The 17,519-nt window shown below is 40.0% G+C and overlaps 1 protein-coding gene across 2 annotated transcripts in view; it reads left to right on the forward strand.

Moving 5' to 3' along the window:
* LOC140476108 (basal body-orientation factor 1-like) overlaps window positions 1-17,286 on the forward strand; it is a 29,752-nt gene extending 12,466 nt beyond the window's left edge. For both annotated transcript variants that reach the window (XM_072568196.1, XM_072568197.1), the window contains exons 5-11: window positions 892-972; window positions 2,278-2,348; window positions 9,255-9,399; window positions 10,092-10,585; window positions 11,466-11,567; window positions 13,969-14,028; window positions 16,471-17,286. In XM_072568196.1, coding sequence (XP_072424297.1) covers window positions 892-972; window positions 2,278-2,348; window positions 9,255-9,399; window positions 10,092-10,585; window positions 11,466-11,567; window positions 13,969-14,028; window positions 16,471-16,600 — 1,083 coding nt within the window. In that variant the 3' untranslated portion in view covers window positions 16,601-17,286. The remainder of the gene's footprint in view (window positions 1-891; window positions 973-2,277; window positions 2,349-9,254; window positions 9,400-10,091; window positions 10,586-11,465; window positions 11,568-13,968; window positions 14,029-16,470) is intronic.
* The last annotated feature ends 233 nt before the right edge of the window (window positions 17,287-17,519 follow it).

A 17,519-nucleotide genomic window follows, 5' to 3' on the forward strand; every position in this document is an offset into this window, starting at 1 on the left:
CGTTTGGTATGCTTTCCTTTATTGGTCAGAAATTTGAGTACAGGAGTTGGGAGGTCGTGCTGCGGCTGTACAGGACATTGGTTAGGCCACTGTTGGAATATTGCGTGCAATTCTGGTCTTCTTCCTATTGGAAAGATGTTGTGAAACTTGAAAGGGTTCAGAAAAGATTTACAAGGATGTTGCCAGGGTTAGAGGATCTGAGCTACAGGGAGAGGCTGAACAGGCTGGGGCTGTTTTCCCTGGAGCGTCAGAGGCTGAGGGGTGACCTTATAGAGGTTTACAAAATTATGAGGGGCATGGATAGGATAAATAGACAAAGTTGTTTCCCTGGGATCGGGGAATCCAGAACTAGAGATATAACCTAACATAGATTAGGTTAGTGAGAGGGGAAAGATATAAAAGAGACCTAAGGGGCAACTTTTCATGCAGAGGGTGGTATGTGTATGGAATGAGCTGCCAGAGGATGTGGTGGAGACTGGTACAATTGCAACATTTAAGAGGCATTTGGACGGGTATATGAATAGGAAGGGTTTGTAGGGATATGGGCTGGGTGCTGGCAGGTGGGAATAGATTGGGTTGGGATATCTGGTTGGCATGGACAGGTTGGACCGAAGGGTCTGTTTCCATGCTGTACATCTCTATGACTCTATGGTGATCAACATTAGTGGTATTGATTAAGAACACTAAGTAGAACCTCCCTGCTTTTCTTCAAGATGTCATCGAATCATTTACATGTACCTGAGTGGGCGGATGGAACTTCAATTTAACATCACATCCTAAATGTGCTATCACTTGGAAAAGATGCTAGGTACCACTGCAAATTTTAGGAGTTAAAGGGGAGATGCAGAACAAATAAACGTTTCCTCCATTTTTTTTCTTTTCTTCTCTCAGATAAAGGACACAATGAACACAACAAACAAACAACACAAAGAAACACTAAGACAGCTGGAAAACAAGTTTTTTGAAGAAAAGGTACGTGAACTGGAAACAGGAGCCCACCCTGAAACCAATTCAGTCTCACATATACTTTAATGGGATTTAATTAAGTGTTTTACAGTAAGTCCGTGGTTGATCATGAAGATGATTTTCCTTCCTTTTCTTCTACTGTGTGCTAGCATGGTGACTTCTGGGCCTAAAAGGAAGACCAGAGCCTTCCAGGTAGGATGGAAGGCTAGGAGGGATGGGTTGTTTGAGGGCAGGGGCAGGTTACAGTGAGTTGGTCACCTGGAGTCTTTTAATGAATAACTCAGAACATTTCCTCCGGGTGCTCCGGTTTCCTCCCACAGTCCAAAGATGTGCCGGTTAGGTGAATTGGCTATGCTAAATTGCCCGTAGTGTTAGGTAAAGGGGTAAATGTAGGGGAATGGGTGGGTTGCGCTTCGGCGAGTCGGTGTGGACTTGTTGGGCCGAAGGGCCTGTTTCCACACTGTAAGTAATCTAATCTAATCTAATCTAAAACATTTGTAGAAGTCTTCGGTGTAAAAGCTAACAGTGGATACTGCAAGAAGAACATGAAAAGAAGTAAATAAAATGTTTCAATATTAAATAGAAAGATAATACTTCAGCAACTTATCAATTCCTTTGAGTTTTAAGCAAAGACTACGATTTGGAGGGACCTTGTATACTAGAGAACTGAAATAACCCATGTACCACTGAAATTTTTTCATCACTGAAGATTTACAACAAATGCTGGATAATGGAGAAAAAAAATCACAAAATGTAGGCCTGCCAGCAAATCTGTTGGCACCTGAAGGAGCTGAGATCCTGAATTTCAGTGTTAGGTCCTTGTAACTGAACACTCAAACAAAGGCTTTTGACCTGAAATGTTATATCTTTTCTCTTTTGAAATGTTGACAACTAATTGTGTTTTTCTTGCATGACTGGTTTTGATACCTAGGATACTGGCTGTAGCTCAACTGACTCTTCCAAAACTGACCTTAAAGAAAAAGTATCATATAGCTATGGAATTGGTCATATACTGAAATGATCATACTGTTACAGCGCAAAAGCAGATCCATTCAATTTTCTTCAAGTGAACTACTTAGTCTAATTCTACGTTCTTCTTCACAATAGTCCTCTTTTGATGCTACTTTCTAATTACCTTTTGTAAAGAAATAATGCACGCTGTTGCAAAATGACACAGAATTCTCCCTTTTAAGAAAATCAACAAAAATGGAAATGAGAGTTATTACTTTATTATTGTTATAAAGCAACCAATGGCAATTATTAAGGTGAAGTGAAGTGTTCTGTGTTTATGTCACTATTATGTACTTTCAGATGCGTTTGGAAAGGGAGGCAGAACAGAGACTAATTCAGCTGACTGAACAGGCTCACACTGAAGCTATTATGTAAGTTTCTGATTATACTCCCAGATCTTGATATATTTTCTGCATGAATAAAATGTCATTTAACAAGCAATAAATAGTTATCATGAAATTTTTCTAAGCAATCTGTAGAAGTAACTAAATAGCTTAGTTAGCCCATAATATCATTTGAATAGCATACAAAATTGGCAGAGTATCAGGAAACAGTTGTGTTCAATTGATGTATTTTGGGCTGGAGAAAAGTCTTTAGTGGAGTTTACCAGGAGTTGGTATTGAGATCTTTGAATTTCCTGACCAATTTTAATAATCTGGATCTTAGTGTGCATTGGACAATTTGAAAGTTAGTGGATGGTAGGGAACTCAGAATCAGTGTAAACTGTGAAGAGGACTGTATATGAAATAGGTGCCAGAGGAAGTGGTAGAGACAGGTACAATTACAATATTTCAAAGAGATTTGAACAGATACGTGGATAAGAAAGGTTTAGAGGGACATGGGCCAAATGCAGGCACATAGGACGAGTTTAGTTTAGGAAACCTGGTCGGCATGGGCAAGTTGGGGAAGGGCTTGTTTTTATGCTGTCTGTCTATGACTCTGTGACAGTGTATAACTATAAAAAAAAGACAATTTGGTACAATGAGCATATAGGTGACAGATGATGATCAGTGCAGAGAAGTGTGAGGTGATGCATTTTGGTTGAAAGAATGTGGACAAACAATAGAAAATAGACTGTACGATACCTAGCAGGAGCAGAGGGACACATATATGCACAGATAACTAAGGGTGGCAGGATATGTGAAGAGAGCAGTTAACAATGCATACACTATCCTTAGTCTTTATTAATAGGGACAAGGAGGTTATTCTGAACTTGTACAGGACACTTTTTAGTCCTCAACTGAGGAGTATTGTGTCCAATTTTGAATGCTACACAATTTTGGAAAGATGTGAACACATTGAGAGATGACAGAGCAATTTACAAAATGGTACCAGTGATGAAAATCTTCAGTTTTGATGATTGATTGGAGAAATTGAGCTGTTGTTCATGGGAGAAGAAGACTGCAAGGAGATCTGATAGAAGTTATCAAAATCATGACAGATCCTGATAGAGTAAATAGGGAGAAACTGTTCCTGCTTGTAAATGGCTCAAGAACAAGAAGACACAGGTTTAAAATTATTTGCAAATTTAGCAGATGTAATTCAAGAAAGAAACTTTTTCACGCATCAAAACAGCCAAGTTTCTGGTATTGAGACTGGCTCTAATGCAATGAGGGGTACGTCAGGTTCCAAGAGATTGATTGTGTTGTGGGCTCTCTAGTCCGAGGCACAGACGGACACTTCTGTGGCCAGTAACAAAATGTCAGAATGGTGTGTTGCCTCCCTGGTGCCAGGATCAAGGATGTCTCAGAGAGGATACAGAATGTTCTCGCGAGAGAGAGAGAGAGGGTCCAGCAGAAGGTCATTATAAACATTGGAACCAATGACCTAGGAAGGGAAAAGGATGAGATTGTGAAGGGAGAATATAGAGAGTTAGGCAGGAATTTAAAAAGGAGGACCTTGAGAGTAGTCATATCTGGATTACTCCCAGCGCTACGAGCTAGTGAGAGTAGGAAAGGAGGATAGAACAGATGAATACATAGCTGAGGAGCTGGTGTATGGGAGAAGTATTCACATTTTTGGATCATTGGAATCTCTTCTAAGGTAGAAGTGACCTGTACAAGATGGGCGGATTGCACCTGAATTGGCAGGGAGATTTGCTAGAGCTGCTCAGGAGGATTTAAACTAGTAAGGTAGGGGGATGGGGATCCTAGGGAGATAGTAAGGAAAGAGATCAATTTGAGACTGGTACAGTTGAGAAAAAAAGTGAGCCAAACAGTCAGGGCAGACAGGGACAAAGCAGAGACAAGGTAGGACAGATAAATCAGACTGCATTTATTTCAATGCAATAGGCCTAACAGGGAAGGCAGATGATTCAGGGCCTGGTTAGGTACATGGGACTGAGATATCATAGCAATTACAGAAACGTGTCTCATGAATGGACAAGACTGGCAAGCTTAATGTTTCAGGATACAAATGCTACAGGAAGGACAGAAAGGGAGGCAAGAGAGGAGGACGAGTGGTGTTTTTGATAAGGGATGGCGTTACAGCTGTACTGAGGGAGGATATTCCCGGAAATACATACAGGGAAGTTATTTGGATGGAACTGAGAAATAAGAAAGGGATGATCACCTTATTGGGATTTTATTATAGACCCACTAATAATCAGAGGGAAATTGAGAAACACATTTGTAAGGAGATCTCAGTTATCTGTAAGAGTAATAGGGTGATTATGGTAGGGGATTTTAACTTTCCAAACGTAGACTGGGACGGTCATAGTATTAAAGGTGACTGAAGTGTCAGTGAGGGAGGACTTTGGGGCCAGTGACCATAATTCTATTAGTTTTAAAATAGTGATGGAAAAGGTAGATCAGATCTAAAAGTTGAAATTCTAAATTGGAGGAAGACTTATTTTGACAGTATTAAGCAAGAACTTTCAAAAGTTGATTGGAGACAGATGTTTGCAGGTAAAGGGATGGCTGAAAAATGGGAAGCCTTTAAAACTGAGATAATGTGAGTCCAGAGACAGTATATTCCTGTTAGGGTGAAAGGAAAGGCTGGTAGGTGTAGGGAATGCTGGATGACGAGAGAAATTGAGAGTTTGGTTAAGAAAAGGAAGGAAGCATATGTCAGGTATAGACAGGATAAACCAATTGAATCCTTAGTAGAGTATAAAAGCAGTAGGAGTGTACTTAAGAGGGAGATCAGGAGGCAAAAAGGGGACATGAGGTAGCTTTGACAAATCAGGTAAAGAATTCAAAGGGTTTTTACAAATACATTAAGGACAAAAGGGTATCTAGGGAGAGGATAAAGCCCTCAAAGATCAGCAAGGCGGTCTTTGTGTGGAGCCGCAGGAGATAGGGGAGATACTAAATGAGTATTTTGCATCAGTGTTTACAAAGTAGAAGGACATCGAAGGTATAGAATGTAGAGAAATAGATGGTGACATCTTGAAAAATGTCCATATTACAGAGGAGGAAGTGATGTATGGCTTGAAATGCATAAAAGTGGATAAATCCCTAGGGCCTGATCAGGTGTATCCTAGAAGATTAGATTAGACTAGATAACCTACAGTATGGAAATAGGCCCTTCGCCCCAACAAGTTCACACCAAGTGTCCAAAGAGCAACCCATCCAGACCCATTCCCCCACCTTATATTTACCCCTGATTAATGCACCTAACACTATGGGCAATTTAGCTTGGCCAATTCACCTGGCCTGCACATTTTGGATTGTGGGAGGAAACTGGAGCACCCAGAGGAAACCCACGGAGACACAGGGAGAATATACAAATGCCACACAGACAGTTGCCCAGGCAGGAATTGAACCTGGGTCCCTGTGAGGCAGCAGTGCTAACCACTGGGCCATCATGCCGCCCATTGGGAAGCTCTTTGGGAAGCTAGGGAAGTGATTGCTGGGCCCCTTACTGAGATATGTATATCATCGATAGTCACAGGTGAGGTGCCGGAAGACTGGAGGTTGGCTAATGTGGTGCCACTATTTAAGAAAAGTGGTAAGGACAAGCCAGGGAACTATAGACCAGTGAGCCTGATGTCAGTAATGGGCAAGTTGTTGGAGGGAATCCTGAAGGACAGGATGTAAATGTATTTGGAAAGGCAAGGACTGATTATGGATAGTTAACATGGCATTGTGCATGGGAAATCATGTCTCACAAACTTGATTGATTTTTCTGAAAAAGTAACAAAGAGGATTGGTGAGGGCAGAGCGGGAGATGTGATCTATATGGACTTCAGTAAGGTGTTCAACAAGGTTCCCAATGGGAGACTGGTTAGCAAGGTTAGATCACATGGAATACAGGGATAACTAGCCATTTGGATACAGAACTGGCTTAAAGGTAGAAAACAGAGGGTGGTGGTAGAGGGTTGTTTTACAGACTGGAGGCCTGTGACCAACGGAGTGCCACAAGGATCGGTGCTGGGACCACTACGTTTTGTCGTTTACAAAATGATTTGATGTGAGCACAAGAAGTAGAGTTAATAAGTTTGCAGATGGCACCAATATTGGAGGTGTAGTGGACAGTGAAGAAGGTTACCTCAGATTACTAAGGGATCTTGATCAGATGGGCCAATGGCTTGAGAAGTGGCAGATGGAGTTTAAGTTAGATAAATGCGAGTTGCTGTATTTTGGGAAAGCAAATCTTAGCAAGACTTAATGGTAAGGTCCTTGGGGGTGTTGCTGTACAAACAGACTTGGAGTGCAGGTTCATATCTCCTTGAAAGTCGAGTCACAGGTAAATAGGATAGTGAAGAAGGTATTTGGTATGCTTTCCTTTATTGGTCAGATTATTGAGTACAGGAGTTGGGAGGTCATGTTGCGGCGGTACAGGAATTGGTTAGGCCACTTTTGGAATATTACGTAGGATGTTGTGAAACTTGAAAGGGTTCAGCAAAGATTTACAAGGATTTCACCAGGCTTGGAGGATTTGAGCTACAGGGAGAGGTTGAATAGGCTGGGGCTATTTTCCCTGTAGCGTTAGAGGCTGAGGTGTGATCTTAAAGAGGTTTATAAAATCATGAGGGGCATGGATAGGATAAATAGACAAAGTAATTTCCCTGGGGTAGGGGAGTCCAGAATTAGAGGGCATAGATTTAGGGTGAGAGGGGAAAGATATAAAAGAGACCTAGGGGTAACTTTTTCACGCAGTGGAAGCTCATTCCATTCATTGTATGGAATGAGCTTCCAGAGGAAGTGGTGGAGGCGAGTACAATTGCAACATTTAAAAGGCATCTATATGGGTGTATGAATGGGAAGGGTTTGGAGGGATATGGGCTGGGTGCTGGCAAGTGGGACTGGATTAGCTTGAGATATCTGGTCGGCATGGACAAGTTGGATGGAAGGGTCTGTTTCTGTGCTGTACATCTCTATGACTGTGTGACTCTTTGAGTCTGGTATGCATTGTCTGGAAGTTGTGGAAGTAGAGGCAATAGAAGCATTCAATAAGTCACTGGATGAACATTGATTAGAAACAATATGCAAGGGTTAGGGGCAAAGGTAGGGAAATAACACAAATTCATAATCTTCCACCACACGAGGGTAGTATGCTGGAAGTCAAACCCCCTGATACCAGAATTGTCGTAAAAGCTTCATGTTCTTCAGTTTACCTGTTGTTATTACCTGCTTAGACTCAGGTTAACAGAAAGTTTATTCAAGGTTTGAATAACTGACTGGAGGGAAATACAATATGTCCCCTTCTGGAAGTCTGAAGGCTTCTGCCAGTATTGTTCAGACCCACAAGCTACCCAGGAGTCAATCACATTTGGCAGGCTGATGGTTGTCATCCATAATTGCTCACAATGCTGCAAATGGACCTGCTACTTGTTGCCCAGCCAAATCTCACTTTATGCCCTACCCCTCATCTCATGACAGCCCATCTTAAAACATTTGCTGCACCGCTTAAACAAAGCAGCAGTGTCAACAGCAAATACAATGAGTTTTGCTGACATGTCCTTAAAAAGTGCAGAAGTTCCTTCCATAGCCCTTATTTTTAAATAGCCTGTTTTTCATTTCAGTGCACAGTCAAAAATACAGAATAATGAAAAGATAGTCTTTACACTGTGAGCCAAATGGCCTCTTTCTGTGCAGTAATAATTCTGTGATTTTGTGATATGCATGGGAGAACAGGAGACCTCTGAACTGAGTAAGAAAATAATAAAGAGGACAGTGACATCACAGAAGGTGCTTTACTTATCCTCATTTCTGTTACAGACAGACATGGAGTTTTATAATCCTTTCACCACTTGAGGGCATCGTAAGGCATTTTACATACAGTCAGGTACTTTTGAATCACAGTCACCATTGCAAGAGGAATAATTGCAGCTAGTATCCACCCAACAAAACCCTACAAATAACAATGAGGTATTGAGCAGATAGCACATTGGGTAGTGAGCAGATAACACATTTGTGAGTGTTAGTTGGGGGATAGATATAGGGAGAGCTCCCTGTTGCTTCTTTTACCAGTACTATTTTATACCTGATTGAGGGAGCAGACGGAGCATCGGTTTAGTAATGCATCCAAATGACAACACCTCCCAAAGCGCTTCTGTGAAAGTTCCAAATACTCTTTTTGGTAACCATGAAAGCATCAACTATTGCATATCAGCTAATGTAAGATGCTCATTCTCATCAAAAATATTAAGGCCGAGTGTTATATACCCTCAAAACAGAAAAAATTTACTTTGTTTGAGATTATTTACTTTTTTCAAAAATAATTATGGTGATAAGAACTTCCTTTTTAATGAGGAATATGTTCACTGCTAGTTGATATCCTGGAGTCAAAGGCACTAGTTACAATCACGCAAAGCATTATTGACTTTTTTCTGTCGAAGATGGATGATGAACCGTCACAAGCTAAGTTCAGTGATTTCCATGGAGTGCAATATGTTGAAACACTACAACCCAGCAGATGCTTCACTTCATATTCCTCAGCAACCTGTTTTCAGAAGTTTGTCTCAGTTTCTGTGCTACAGGATGGATTCTATTGAATTGAAATGTCTTTATTGGTATTAATAATGAAATATTGCTTCTGTCCAGTTCTAACTCTGGAATAACATTGAAACATTTTTGAAACAGAGACCATAGTTTTTAAATGATTGTTTGTTAAAAAGAAATGTAATGTATGGGCAACAAGCAGAGCATGATTAAATGAATTGTGTAGAAGGTCATCGATACAAACTTGATGGCCCCATTGCCTATGACCAACAATTGAGTGTATGGTGCTGGAAAAGCCAAGCAGGTCAGGCAGCATCTGAGCTTTGTCAGGAATATGACCAGCAGTGCTAATTCTGTAGTTATTCAAATACTGTTCCTGTCTTCCCACAGGAATCTTAATGAAAGAACTCGTTGTGTCTTCAAAGAAAACATAAGGCTACATGAGATGGTGAAGATCTATAAGAAAGATGAAGAATATATGAAGAAGTCTCACAAGACTCTCGAAGAAAAAAGCACACAGCTGGAGAGTGAAAAGGTGTTGTATTCATTGAAGACTGAGCAAAGTGTATGCATTTTATAAAACTCAATTCTGTAAACAGAACTGTGGAAACCGCAAATTCAGAAGGGTCATAGCTGTAAGGTTTGAGATCTAGACTTATTTTAGGGGATAAAGTTTTGTGCAATGTTCCTTTGTGTTATATTCTTGAAATTCAGAAGAGTATGAGGTGACTTAAAGGATACATACAAGATTCTCAGTGGTTTTGACAGTGTGTGTGTCTGTTTCCCCTTCTGAGAGAATCTAGAAAAGGAGTTACCCTGCTTATATTCATATGGTCCCTGAATTTAATTTGACAATTTCTCAGTTAAAACATCAATTTTTTTTAAACTGTGGTAATCATAGTGGACAATTATTCATTTCACTTATTACTATGAATGAAATTTTTTATTTGAAAACTATTTCTTATTCACTTAAAATGATACCCTGGGTATGCTTAAGAATTGCAAGTACCCTGAATTTGTTTTGACTGAACAAAATCTTTATTTGTGAAAAAAAATGTTTGGTGTGTCTCAACGAAGTCACCCTGAACTGAGTTTTTCCCAGACTGTAGAGCTTAAAAATTCTTTAATCTTGCCTGACAACCTATTTCCTTTACTCTTGCATCTTCTCTCATGCTTACATGTTTTTACATCTTTTATTATAACAGTCCCATTCAATTCTTGTTCCAGGAAACTAATGAGCTATTAGTGAAAGAAAAAGTGTCACAGTCGAGGCAGCAGAGAAAAAAGATCAGCGAGCTTCAAAGGAAAGTGGAGAACTTGGAAAAAGCACTGGGACTCATGGCATCCGAGTTCGAGGCAGAAAAGCAAGAAATCAAACGAGAAACTGAACTTAGACTAGCAACTGGTAAGGTAGAGATTGCCAGGCTGCAGGCAGTGGTTAAATTGAAAGATAAAGAGATGAATCGAGTGAAGAAGCTTGCCAAAAACATCCTGGATCAGCGCACTGAAGTGGAATTGTTTTTCCTGCAAGCCTTAGATGAAGTGAGGCAGCAGATCTTCCACAGTCGGGCTCACTACAAGCGGGCAGCCCAAGTTGCATACCAGAAATTAATGCTGAAGGCAAGTACTGGCAAGGAGGAATATCCCAAAATCAGGACCTTTAACAAAAGTGAGCATAGCACAAACTGTGTGTACCAAGATATGGAAGAAGCTGATAAGTGGTATGTCAATATTGTTAGATTTTTAAAATTTTATATAATGCCTTTATATACATTGGTAAAGCTGTTGTGAAAATGCATAGAGATTCTTAAAATTTTTTTGGTGGAGATGGTGACATAATGATAATGTCACTGCATCAGTAATCAAGAGATCCAAGTTAATTCTCTGGTAACATGCATTCACATACCACCATCCCTACATGTGTCTCCCAGCTGAAAGCAAGTGATGTGACTGATGCTTAAATTCCCTCTGAAATAGCCTACCAAGGCACTCTGTTCATGGGCAGTTTGGGTTGGGCAGCAAATGCTGGAATTGCCCATGAAACCCATATCCCATATAAGAATAAAGATTAGATTAGATTCCCTACAGTGTGGAAACAGGCCCTTCGGCCCAACAAGTCCACACCGACCCTCTGAAGAGTAACCCATCCAGACCAAATTTCCCTCTGACTAATGACCTAACACAATGGGCAATTTAGCATTGCCAATCCACCTGACCTGCACATCTTTCGACTGTGGGAGGAAACCGGAGCACCTAAAGGAAACCCATGCAGACACGGGGAGAATATGCAAAACTCCACACAGACAGCCGCCCAAGGCTAGAATCGAACCCAGGTCCCTGGCACTGTGAGGCTGCAGTGCTAACCACTGAGCAACTGAGCCACCATGTTTAGAGAAGTAAAACTTGGAACAAATGCATAATTGTAGGTCTTTAATGTGTTTTTAGGATTAGGGGAATTCAGGGAATTGAGATGCAACAAATTTATAGAACTTGCTAATCAATTTATTTTGGAATGGTATTTAAGTTACTGTTGTTTGCTTCTCTTGCCCACAATCTCTCCATTAATTTTATTCTTAAATAAATCCAATTGGTGTTTTCTAGCACTCATGTTGGAAAAGTAAATATCTCTGACTTAACTTGGGAGCAGAAAGAAAAGGTCCTGCGCCTACTGTTTGCAAAGATGAATGGATTCCAAACAAACAGGTATGTTGCATTGAAAGGTGATACCTTAATTGTGAATTTCAGAACATCAGATTGAATTACATTGCTTAGAAATGGTGACTGATATAGTGAATGCCATACAATATTCAAATGGTGCCAGCCCTCACTTTCCATCTATTTATTACTTTTATTATTTTGCAGTTTTTACTTGGATAATTTATTTGTCAATGAAATATCTGATACAACACACTCTTAACAGCTGTGTCTTCAAATTATCTGATAATTCTATGTTTTGGCACTAAATTCCCAATTTACTTTGTTATTCATGCTGTTTGCTTTACCTGGATGAGCACTGAAAATGTGTTAACATAGAAATCATAGAATCTCTACAGTGTGTCCATTTGCCCAACAAGCCCACACCGCCTCTTCAAAGAGCATACCACCATGTTACCCTATCCCTGTAACCCTGCATTTCTCATGGCCAATTTGTCAAGTATGATTTCCCTTGTGAAGCTTGATCAAATCATGTATTTATAAATACTCTTTTTTATAACAGACTAACATTTTTCCAATAACACATTTTATGTTTACTGACCTATCTGTTGTTTGACTCATTCCCTTTATCAATAAAGTTTTATACATCGGCAGTTTTCCAATCCTCTTGGACATGTCCAAAATCTAAGGCTTCCTAGAAGATTACTACCAGTGCATCTAACTATCTCTATGAAAGCAGTGCTTTTTAGAAATGCAGAAAGCTTGGTTAATGCTAGTGAATTTATTGCACCTCTTGCAGCAATGTGCTTGGTGCAGGAGTTTCTTTTGCACAAGTCCAGATTAAGAATCATGCTTTGGTATCACTTTTCACTTCACTTTCCATGTGCCTGTCGTGTTCCTTTGAAGTGGTGTCACAGGTACACAGGGTGGTGAAGAAGGCATTTGGCATGCTTGCCTTCATCAATCAGAGCACAGAGTAAAGGAGTTGGGACATCATATTACAGCTGTACAAGACATTGGTGAGGCCATGTTTGGAGTACAGCATACAATTCTGGTCTCCCTGCTATAGGAAGGATGTGATTAAACTGGAAAGGTGTAAAAAGATTTACAAAGATGTTTCTGAGATGGAAGGTTTGAGTTATAAGGATAGGCTAGGACTTCTTTCTCTGGTTTGTAGGAAGTTGAGGGGTGCCCTCATGGAGGTTTATAAAATTAGGGGCATGATAAGGTGAATTGCTGAGGTTTTTTTCCCCAGGATAGGGATGGGGGGGTCCAAACTAGAGGGCATAGGTTTAAAATGAGAGGGGAAAGATTTAAAATGGACCTGAGGGGCCACCTTTTTTCACACAGACGGTGGTGCATGTATGGGACAGGCTGTAAGAGGAAATTATAGAGGTGGGTACAATTACAAAATTCAAAGGTCATTTGGACAGGTACATGGTTAGAAACCGTTTAGAGGGATTTGAGCCAAACTCAGGCAAATGGGACTAGTTTAGTTTAGAAAATCCTGGACAAGTTGGGCTGAAGTATCTGTTTCCATGCTGTAAAACTCTATGATAAACAAGCAGGAGCCTGGAACAACACAGCAAGCCAGGCAGCATCAGGAGATGGTGGAGTTAATGCTTTGGTGTAAATCTTCTTCAGGACTCTATGACTCTAAGTGACTTGTCCTGAGCTGGCATAAATCTCTTCTAGGAAGAAACTAAACTTACTTCTAAACTCAACCCTGGTGTCTTCTGAACTGAAAACAAAGCTACTCCCCTAAACTTTTTATCATCGGGTCAAAATCCTGAATTACCTCGTGAATGGCATTGTGGGTCAACCCACAGCAGGTGGACTGCATGCTTTAAGAAACCAGTTCACCAGCATCTTCTCAAGGGCAACTAGGGATGGGCAATAAATGCTGGACAGCCAGCAACATCCATATCCCACCAGTGAATTGAAAAAAATTACCTTACCTGTCATATAACATAATGTAAGCCTGTGTGAAGTTTTATCCTTTAATATCATTGGTGTCTGCAGTTAGCTGCATTATTAACTGTTAGCTTCAGTCACTGTCTGAGAGGATTGTGTGACGTTGTTCTCTATTAAAGAAAACCCTTCAGAGAAGTAACTCAACCCCCCCCCCCTCCCAGTTTTTATTTTGAAATTTAAATTCCAAGAATTGTATTATTGCACCTTTCATCATTTGGTTCAGGAGGGAATTCTTTGATTAGATAGAGTGATGAAACCATTACACTATGTCTGGCTACACTCATTGCTGAAAGGACTGGCTATAATGTTAATAGAGTTAGACTTTTCAGCAATGGTTTCCGGAATTAATATTTTGTAAATGATTTTACATTTTCTTTGCTAGCTTTTTGGTTTACTCATTGCCTGATTATTCAATAGGCTAGTATGCATGCAGTGTGTGCATAATCCATATTATGAATCTCTCATTTACTTGTAGTCTGAAGAGGAAACAACTTCCTGAAAATGGAGTGACTGCAAAGGAGCCAGAAGCAGCTAGGTAAAGAACAGACTCTATAAATATCCTTCAGTACAAATAGTTTCATTTTATTCTTCAACAGCTGTGCAGAGAACGTAATTTAATTATGTCCTTCCATGAGTATTGTAATAAAGTGATGCCATACATTTAGGAAGGATGTTGTGAAATTGAAAGGATTCAGAACAGGTTTACAAGGATGTTGCCAGGGTCGGAGGATTTGAGCTATAAGGAGTGGATCAATAGGCTGGGGCTGTTTTCCCTGGAGCGTCAGAGGCTGAGGGATGACCTTATAGAAGTTTATAAAATCATGAAAGGCATGGATAGGATAAATTGACAAATTTTTTCCCTGAAGTGGGGGAGTCCAGAACTAGAGGGCATAGGTTTAGGTGAGAGGGAAAAGATATAAAAGGGACCTGAGGGACAACATTTTCACACAGAGGGGGTGTGTGTATGGAATGAGCTGCCAGAGGAAGTTGTGGAAGCTGGTACAACTACAGCATTTAAAAGGCATCTGGATGGGTACATGAATAGGAAGGGTTTGGAGGGATATGGGCCAGGTGCTCGCAAATGGGACTAGATTAAATTAGGATGTCTGGTTGGCGTGGACGAGTTGGACCAAAGAGTCTGTTTCTGTGCTGTACATCTTTATGACTAAATGTAGGCATATACTGATGGCCCGATTATGGTGATTTGATTGAGGGTGGATTTCCATCTTTGCCCATTAGATGACCTATCATTACCGGAGAATGAACTTGTGCTCACAAGTTTAATGCTAGCATTGGGGTGTGCTGGGTAACCTTCAACTTGCAGTTTTTCTCATTTCCTCCCTTTTGGTTTCCTGATTGTACATGGATTTATGGATGGAAGCAGTCAAGTTGTTCAGAAACTAGTACAGGCTGGGGAGTGGGAACAAGAAAGAACTTGCCTTTTGATTTTGTCATGTCCTTGCCCCTGCCTCCTCAGTTGACATCATCCTCAGCCGTGTTCAACCCATTCCTTGCACATTTACTCTCCAGGACCACGATAAGGGATAGACGTCCCTTGTCCTCACCTTCCATTTTCCACATTTGAATCTACATTCAAAGGATCATCTTCTGCCCTATCCTGCAGGATATCACCAGCAAACACATCTTCCCTCACATCTTTCCATAAGGGAATCATCTGTGACCCTGGTCTACTCCTCCATCGCTGCCAACATCTCATTTCCTGCTTGCTCACACCCAAATTGCACCTTATGATGCAATTGCAGAAACTGTAATGCTTGGCCCTTTATCTCCTGGCTTCTCACTCTACAAGGCCCCAAACTCTCCACATCTTTGTAAATTGGTTTTTATAGTTGTATTTTCAGTTAGAACTCGTCTTTATTATTATTAGCATGTCTTCTATGTCTTGCCTCCTCCACATCCATAAGGACAATCGATTTCTTTTATTCAATGACACATTTTATCTCCAATTTTCCTTAACATTTCCCAGACTTGTTCTTCTGTTCTATTTGTTCCTTCTCAACATCACAAAACCAATGATGATTCCAACTCTGGGTTGGAAGAAGTGATGTTGGTCTCAGAATGTTAACTGTTTGTCTGTCTCCATGGATGCTCTCAGATGTATTGAGTTTCTCTAGCATTTTGTATTTTTACATCAGATATTTTTGCATCAGCAGTATTTTTCTTTCATCACAATAAGGCTCTTTCAGATCCAGTGAATGATTTATGTATACCCAACATTTTACTTTTGCAGTATGGATTAAAGGGGGATTAGTTAATATATCAGCACTGTACAGTTTAGAAATATTTGTCATAAATGTGTATGTTGCGTAAATGTTGTTTCCTGATGGCTAGCTCACTTTAATTATTTTCCAATGTATATTAAACTGGGGAAAGGGCTTCAAAATGGGAAAGAACCACAACAGATTGAAGGTGAACCAACACTTCTTATTGCAGTAGGAGCACCATGGGTCGTCATAGTACTTTCAGAGATGTCCTTCCCTTAATTTTTTGCCTGAAAAACCTCAAAGTCTGAACCAAAGGGACTGTCATACCTAATATAAGGCAAAGCAAAGAACTGCAGATGCTTCTTCCTGTCCTGAAGAAGGGCGACTAGATTCGAAATATTAACTGCTTTATCTCTGCAAATGCTGCCAAAACTGCTGAGTTTCTCCAGCAATTTCTATTTCTGCACTGTAATCCCTGATTGATCTGCATTGTTACCATAGAACACAGAAGTTCAACAATAAGAAATAATTGACTTTGTAAATCAAATAATACCTTAATGGAGAAAACTTGTACCAAATTGATAAGTAAAATATAAAAGAAATTAACGACAGATTCTAAGCTTTACAGAACAGAAGCAATTTAGGAAGTTGAAAACTAGATATGTTTAGCAGCTCTACATAATTTTCACAGTCTATATTATTTCTGTCCTTCTCATTTCAAAAGTCTGACCTGAACACTATTTCCTTCACAGCCTTCAAGATGAGAAGCACAGTCCGACATTTATCACTCAGGCTCCTGTTGAACCTGAATCAAGCCCTATCAACAGCTTATCAGATCAGCTGCCCCAAGAAATTATATTACCAGATATAGTGTCAAAATAGAAGAACCAAACAGTAGTTTAATATATTAATATTTTAAAATGAGTGCATGAAAACAAATCATGAAATTAAAATATAAGAGAAAGTGCTTAAAATCTTTCTTCTGTCTTTTATGGCTTATGTTAAGATTTCAAAAAGCATGTAACTGAAACAAACAAGGAAGCCATTTTGAACTCATCATACAATGGTAGGAATGTGGGGATACTTTTTTTCATTTGAACACTCTTGAACTGGAGTCAGTGTTCCAGAGAGAAGCTAGGGGGATTTCTGGTGGATATTCTGAAGGATGTGGGAGAAACATCTGGAAAAAAACATCGAATTTTGGTAGTGGTGTTGGGTTGGGGTGGACACAGTAAGTTTTTAGCAAATAATTAAACCTGAAAGGAGGCTTTATATATTTGTTCATGGAATGGGGCAACCCTGGTATGTATTGCCCATATCTAATTGCCCTTGAGCTGGTGGCAGTGAGTTGCCTACTTGTACTGCGGTGTAGGTACATCCATAATGCTGATAAGGGGGGAGTTCCAGGATTTTGACCTAAAGATAATGAAGGAAAGGTGGCATAGTTCCAACTCAAGATATTGTGCAGCTTGACAGGGAAGGGTGACATTATCATGTATCTGCAGCCCTTAGCCTTCTGGATCTCCATTCCTTTAAAGTACTTTAGGAATTTAAGTGCAAGCCAGGATCTAGTCCAAGTAAAGAATAAATGTCATTTTAATACTATATAAATATAAAACTAAGTGTATATATAGTTATTCACCAATGTCAGTGTGACACGTGATTGCATATTATCTGCCAATGCTTTGAAGTCTGGATTATAGTTTGAGATTTGCTGATCAATCAATTTGATTGACTGTATATAATCATCAAACTCAAACTGTGAGGGGATGTGATACTTGGACTTGATTACCTTCATTTG

This window comes from Chiloscyllium punctatum, chromosome 4, assembly GCF_047496795.1.
Source record: "Chiloscyllium punctatum isolate Juve2018m chromosome 4, sChiPun1.3, whole genome shotgun sequence".
NCBI classification, from domain to species: domain Eukaryota; kingdom Metazoa; phylum Chordata; class Chondrichthyes; order Orectolobiformes; family Hemiscylliidae; genus Chiloscyllium; species Chiloscyllium punctatum.